The sequence below is a fragment of the Ochlerotatus camptorhynchus genome, unplaced genomic scaffold (assembly GCF_037179485.1).
Source record: "Ochlerotatus camptorhynchus isolate MF236.1 unplaced genomic scaffold, CSIRO-AGI_Acam_v1.1 ptg000794l, whole genome shotgun sequence".
Lineage (NCBI taxonomy): Eukaryota > Metazoa > Arthropoda > Insecta > Diptera > Culicidae > Ochlerotatus > Ochlerotatus camptorhynchus.
This window is the reverse complement of record NW_027041259.1, coordinates 567150-574799: the sequence shown is the minus strand read 5'-3', so window position 1 is coordinate 574799 and position 7650 is coordinate 567150. Positions and strand designations below refer to the sequence as shown.

The 7650-nt window shown below is 38.4% G+C and overlaps 1 protein-coding gene across 1 annotated transcript in view; it reads left to right on the top strand.

The window, feature by feature from the left end:
* Positions 1-377: 377 nt before the first annotated feature.
* The window catches only part of timeout, a 201977-nt gene continuing 194704 nt past the window's right edge, over positions 378-7650 (top strand). The window contains exons 1-2 of the mRNA XM_065238478.1: positions 378-983; positions 1054-1829. Coding sequence (XP_065094550.1) covers positions 558-983; positions 1054-1829 — 1202 coding nt within the window. The 5' untranslated portion in view covers positions 378-557. The remainder of the gene's footprint in view (positions 984-1053; positions 1830-7650) is intronic.

Here is a 7650-nt window from a genome sequence, read left to right as displayed (position 1 = left end):
AAACAAATGGTTTGTGGGCCCTTTACTCGCTACCCGAAGAACGCCCACGCAAACCAACAGCATCGTCAGGAAGGGGAAAATTTCCCCTACCCGATGTTGCTGTTGTGTCGCGTGGGTGTACTTCAAGTAGTGAGTAAAGGGCCCACAAACCATTTGTTTACAAATGGCTTTTGTGCCGTTTTCAAATGTTAGCACTGATTTAGCATAATTTTCCGTTTCTCAAGTATACATTTGAACCAAATATTATTTTTTTAAACGTGATAATATTCTAGCACTATTCCGAGCATATCAACAGACTTATCCATTTTTGCACCCCTAGAAAGAAGCAGTAGAGAAACGTCAGTAAAGCTATCAAAACAAAGTTGTTTGCGCGCGAAATATTGTGATCCTCGAAATAGTGAACAGTTTCGCGAGTTTGATTGCGGATTGTTGTGGGATTTTTTTTTGATCGGTGCCGCAGTTGTATTTCGGTTCCGTTGTGCTTTTCATGTAATTTACGTTTTGTGCGATAATCCTCAATTAAATATTGTCTGTGTAGTGTCGGAAACATTTGAACCATGTCGATTCTGTTGGCGGATATCGATGCAACCTGTTCGTCCCTCGGGTGGGACGATGGGTGCAAGTATCATATGGAACCAGATGCGATTATGGGACTGAAGCATCTAATCTGGATTCTGAAGCGGGACAGTGACGATCACGAGTACCGGCGGTACATTGGTCAGAAGAAAGTAATGCAAACCGATCTGATACCGATGCTGACGAGTAATTTCGATAATCCAGACGTGGCCGATGTTTTGCTACGATTAATCGTGAACCTGACCTACCCAACTCTGTTGCTTTATCAGGGTCATCAGCCGAAAGATGCTGTTGGCCGGCGACACTTTTTACATCTTGTGGAAATACTTCAAGGTTACAAAGAAGCGTTCGGTGTGCAGCAAGCTTGGGCTGCCCTAGGGGATCGACTTCAGAAGGTTCTGCAAGTGGTATGTTCTGTGAGCCATATTTAGTTTTTATTTTCATTAATTAATATCGTTTCTTTATGTTAAATTTAAGGACTGGGCCGAACGAATGGAAGAACAAGAGCTAATCATCGAGCGATTACTCACACTTACTCGTAACGTGCTTCATGTTCCGTCCAACATTGATTTGGAAAAGCGATTCGATAATGATGCAAGTTTGCACGATCAGGTTCTATGGGCGTTGCAACAGGCGGGTGTACTAGATCTGATTTTGTACATTCTGGGCTCCGACCACGAGCATCAGTATCATCTGCATGCTCTTGAAATAATCTGTCTCATTTATCGAGAGCAATCGGCAACTAGCCTGGCAGATGCATCGTTACAACGAAGTGCCTCCGAAAAGCACCGCGATGAATTGGAACTCATAACGGCTAGAAAACGGGAGAAAGCTAAGCAGTTGAGTCGCGTTCCAGCTGCTCGTCATTCGCGATTCGGCGGTACCTATGTGATGCAGAATGTGAAATCGATTTCGGACAATGATCTAATCTGTCATCAGTCTCTGCAAAAGGCCCTGCAAATGGAATTCGATACAGACAAACAAAGGGTGAAGAAAAACTTTCGCAATGTACAAGAAACGGGAACTGTAGAAAGGCAAAGTGCTTTTTCGGTGCGGTTGTTTTTGCGTGAATATTGTATCGAAGTTTTGCGGTCGTCCTACAACAATTTAGTTCGGCAAGTTCGCAAAATTTTAGAGCGGCATACTCATGGCCAGGAAATCAGTGGAGGTCACGATGATTCGTATTTGCTGTGGGCAATTCGTTTCTTCATGGAGTTTAATAGAGCGAGCGGATTCAAGTTGGAATTGGTGAGGTAAGTACCAACCGGAAAGCTATTCTTAACATGAAGCATTTGTCAATCTGTGTAATTTATTCTGTTTTTACCAAAAAGGATGATAATATTTTTTTAATTTAAAGATACACGAAAGAACTACATTAATCATAAGATGAATAAAAAAAAATGCGAATTAGAACATTTTTTTAAGGGAAACTATGTTCGGTTTTCAAATTGTGCATCCGTTATCGGCAATTCCGGAGTACATTTTCGACTAGAATCGGTCACAAATGACCGAAGTCGATTTGGATCTAATCTAGGATTGGGCGATCTTGGATCGATATTTGGAAGATCGATCTTTATCATCCCTATTTTCGGTTTTTTGAATCGATTCTTTGTCCACAAAAAGATCGAAAAATCGATTTTGTCTTTCGATCTTCTAAGAAAATAGGTTTTCATTTTTTTAAATGTATTTCCATCGAAAAAACGATTTACTCACACGTAAATTTATCGAACTTAACATCAACATCAGCATCGCTCCCTATGTTATTAGCTGGATTACAATGACGTCACTATTTGCGTCTCCAATATTTACGGATACAACAAAATTTGAAGGTTTGTATTTCCTCCTTCCTGTGCTCATTGCTCCTTGCCGTCACATTTTATTTACACGGAGAAACAGAATGATACATTTTGATTTATTAATCATTAATGATTCAAAACTACCCAAAAATTGTAACAATTTCTTCTTCATTCTGAGTTGTCCCGTTTTTCTCGAAAATGATTAAACTTAAATCATTATTGTTTCATTCTGTTACTCCGTGTACTTTGTTGGCAACCGAACTGAATTGGGTTCTTTAAGGGTATTGAGGTAAATGCATATTCGAAATCTGCATTAAAAATGGAACCGAAACCCAAAATTTCATCAATTTTGGTACACTGGTATTATTTTAAATAAGAACGATTCCATTTGCAAAAATCAACTTATTAGCGCCCCTCGGTGTCACTTTGTATGTGAGCGAGCTGTCAGTTTGTCACTTTAGTGTCAAACAGTAAAGTTATTATTATGCTTTAAATCTTGATTTAAAAATCGAGATGAAAGTGTGTGGGTTCGAAAAAAATATTGCTGTGCTCAGAAAACGAAGCTCTTTCTTTTGACACACACATTATTCTTCTTCTTATTTCCTTTATTAATCGTCGGTCTCTGTTCCGCAATCTAGTGCCAATCACCGACGGACATCGATTGCCATCCATTGACGGCAATCGAATGTGCAGCAGGAAGGCAGCTTCCACACCTGCGTAGGATATCGCACCCATTCAACACACATGGGCCGGGACCAACGGCTTTATTTCCCTTTCGAAGGAAGACGTGACCAGAGATTTTTATGCCTCAGAAAAATCCCACCGACCTCGGCTAGGGATTGAACCCAGACCCATCGGGGTGTTAGAAAGCAGCCACGCTTACCACGCTTACAGCTATCTTATTCATTGGGACATCGTTTTTTTTTAATTCATTCATGGAATATACACAAATCAATATTGAAATCATTAATCAAGTTTTTGTCAACATAATTAGTGGCAGAAAAGAAAAGTACATTTTCTCACTGCACACTGGACAATCTCAAACATACACTACCCGAGCAAAGTCTGAGATCAAATTGAAATCTTAATTTGATGTTGTGATTTCGCTGATTATGATTACTCGGGTTGCTGTCGTTTTGGTCGTTTTAACGGTTAACACAATTTAGAGCAAACAAATCTTCCTGTGACATCACATTGAAAACTATTTCTGCTATCAGTGAGAGCAAACTAAAAACTTAATTTGATATCCATTTTTCCTGTTGATAGTAAAACAAGTATTCAATTTAATGTTATGCTAAGGCAATGAAAACAAACCCGCAACAACATATTTCTGAAGAGCAAATGTACAGCAAAATGAAAATAAAATTAGTTATCAAATTTGTCAATTGCGTAAACTGAAATCAAATTCTGATTTCAGTTTGATGTTGATATCAAAACTTGATTTCAATTTGCTGTCATTTTGATGCTGTACTTTGCTCGGGTACACGCTCAAAGTAAAACAGGCTATTTCGCTCCGCCTATTTTGATTTGATTTCAATGGCACAAATTTTCATGACAAGAAGAACAAGCTATAAAATAAATTCCGAAAAAAATGATTTTAGGTATTAACCGCATACTATCATGAGTCACTCATGAATTTTTTATCTAATTTATTATTTTTATACAGTTTGGGGAAACAAAAAAAAAAAAGATCATTCGAAATATAGGCACATTTATGGTTATTTTACTGAAATTCTTTGTGATTTTTTTTAATTAAATATGGTTTTTATGCAAACACATCGCATTTTTCTTATTTTAGACGGTTTTGGGTTTGGTGATGTTTGGGACGTTTGCAACGTCACCTAGCGACAAAACTTTGGAAATGTTGTATTTTTACACATTTTAAACATAAACTCGAAAAAAATAGTTTCTAATAGGTAAATGTTGGCTAATAGAGCTCAAATTTTGAACAAACCTCAGGATTGTATAGAGAACTAGTGGTATTATGGCGAGGGGGAGGGTTATGTTTTGGTCACCCTAATGGCGTCTAAAGTTAGAAAGATGCGATTTGTTTGCATTAAAATCATATTTAATTAGAAAAATCTCAAAGAATTTCAGTATTACCCTCAAAAATGTGTATATATTTTGAAAGCTTTGACTTCTTGCTTTCCAAAATCGTATAAAAATTAAAAATTTAAAAACTGATTGAGTTACTCAGGATAGCATGCAGTCACTTACCCAAAATCGATTTTTTAACAATGACTTTAAATTTTGGGGGTGTTCGAACAATTTCAAATGTGATCTCATGGTATACTCTACTAGACCAACAGCCTACCTGAAAAGTTCATTCTATTTTTATGTGTAACACTGTGTAATTAATCTGTTAGTAAAAACTGTGTTCCCGATAATAGTAAAACATTGTATACCTTGCAATTTTTTAAAATTGTACCAAAAATTAAACCATGCCAAACTGTGCCGTGTGCGAAGCATGCCAAAATGGAACCGTGTTAAAACCAAAATGAGTAATACTGATTTTTCGAGAATTGATTAATGGGATCCTCAAACCATTTGTTTTATTTATTTTTTAGTTTTCCTTAAAATTTTCTTGAAATACTTCTCAAAATGACCTGCAATTTCTAGTCACAGTCCATTGGTTACTCTCCCCAGAATAGCTTGAAAATTATCCCTAGAATTCCTCCACAATTCTCATAATCATTCAATGTTACAAAGTGTCAGTCCAAGAGCCATGATTTTCTTTCTGAGATCTTTTAAAACGCTGTATTGAAGTTAGAAATCTCGCAGGGTTAAAAAAATGTAAAACAAACACGCCTTACTATAAAATACTGATGAAAACATTCTCATGTAATGTTCACAACATTTCTGCTCTATCTATCAATTTGACCTAGTGCCCATCGAATAATTTCGGAAAACGTCACTTTTGAATTCGACGTATCTGATTTAGAAAACAATTACTTCAATCGACGTCCCACGCAAATTACCACCACCAACATGAATCTTTCCCCTACCAGCCTGGGTTGTAAGGTTGTGCTAGTGAGCTAGCAGTTGCCACAATTGGTTGATTGTAGTGATTATTTACAAAATCAGATTCGTTGATTTGAATAGTTACGCTTGAAATGTGCGATGTGACAAATACGCACATTTCCAGCAACCGTAATTTAATTCTAAATAGTTGGTGAATACAAGCTTTATCGCATTTTCTCCCACCAGCCACAGAATCATCATTTCTCCATTCGATGAAACTTCTTGATGTGTAGAGGGGTAAAATACTTTTCAAGCTCTCGGGGATATAGTTTTGCAACCTGCCATATAAGTGCTGGGAAGCAGCTTAGAGCTTACCCGAGCACGATCCAGCAAGTCGTCGGTCCTTCGCAAGTGTAACTGTTTTCATTCCACTTGTGCGCCGCAGAGATTTCCCTTCTCACCGTTGAATGTGCCTTTTCCGGAAGCTCACCCACAAGCTGTGCGCCCACAAAGGGCCATTCTCAAAAGCTTGTCTCGGTCTTTGCCTCTGCCAGCCAACCGAGTCAGGCTGCCAGCTAGTTAGTTAGTTAGTTAGTTAGTTAATCTTGTGCAGCGGAAGAAAAGATAATAAACTCTATTTATTCAGGTGTACAAATTTCCCCACAACCTACGCTGTATATATTCCGTATCTTGCTCTCCTTGTTCATTTGCTCTATCTCGACGCCCGCTGCCGCTGGCTGGTGTGAGAATCAGAGCCTTGATACAAGCCCAACTTTGGCAAACCGGATAGTCTGGTGTGTGGTTTTGCACAGAAACCAAGTTCATCATCGTTGCTGCAGAGGACATAACCAAAAAGCATAAAATAACCGTCAGGGAAATGTTTTTCTTAAAGATTTATATTAATTGCTGTTGCTCTTTGGAATGCATTATTCGCTTGCCGGATGATTAAATTTATGATTGAACTAAATGTGTCCTGGTCCTAGGCATGAAACTGGACTCAAGCCGCAACTTTGTCATATTGGAGGGTGCAGCAGACCTTTTCATACGATTCAGTTCGTTTTTATAGTTCGGTTGCATTTGGGTGGAATTCTCTAAAATATCTATTTATTTTCCTGAATCTTGCGTTTGCTTCTTATTTTTTAAATTGATGGATGTAGAATACAATTTAAATTTAACAACCTCTCAGACTGCACAGATTAAACTGATGATCTATCAAACGTATTTATGTTTTTCAGTAACGGGTTCGATTCTCGATCCGTTCTAGACATTAGAAATTTTCTCGATTTCCCAGGGCATAAAGTATCATTGTGTTTGTCACACAATTGACAAACTCACGCATTGATGATTAATAACTGAGAAAGTGCTTCAATAAGTTGAGAGTAGGCATTAGCTCGTGCAGGAACGAAAAAGCAAGTCAGCAGTTAGTTGCCCATAATCGCATATCAGTCATAACTTTGCTTGGTTTCCTATCCATATGTGACATATATGCAATTATGTTCCTTTAAGTTTCATGAAACAAAAATTAAAATGAACGCCAATATTTTTTTTAAAGGCGTATCTCAATCTTATAGATACGTACAAGGATCGGACTTTAAGGAGCTCTCTGATCAATTTACGGTGGTAATTATATCTTCTTTGAGAACGTATTCTGTCAGTTGTGTATGCACTTCCCATTACCACCCGTTTCGTCCGCCCATTCTACACGTTTTAAGCAAATATTTTCTACTACCGAGTGGTGGTCGGAACACCCGTCGTCGTCATCGTCGTCGGAAGATCGTCGTTGTACGTGAGAAGTTACGCGATGGTTGCTGCTGTTCTCGTTATTGGCACATTGCCTGCCGCCTGGCATGGCCACAGATACTGCTTAGAGGTTGTGTACGGCCATTGTTGTTTGAATTTTGATGGCATATTAATGCTAAATAAGCACTCCCTTCAGGTTCCGGGATTTCTCCTTTCACGGTCCAAAGTCTGCGGCTGCTAGCGACGATGATGTTCTTGGTTCTATATTGTGGCCAACCTAGAGATTCTACTTATAACCGGTGCAGTTGCCATAGTACGGCAGGTCGGGAACAACGAAGCTTAGTTACAAAACCATTAGTGTTTCGTGGCATTCCGGAACGAAGCGTATGTGGGTTTACCTTCCCTTTGCTCGGATGATGATTCTTGTGCGGGGTGTTCTGACTTGTTCCGATAGAATCGCGGAAGAGATGTATATTTCACAGTTACTATAATCAAAATTTAGTGATTTGCCAAGGAAGTAATTATAATTTATTTTAACGGGATTGCCGTGATATGATATGATATGAAGTGCAAGAAC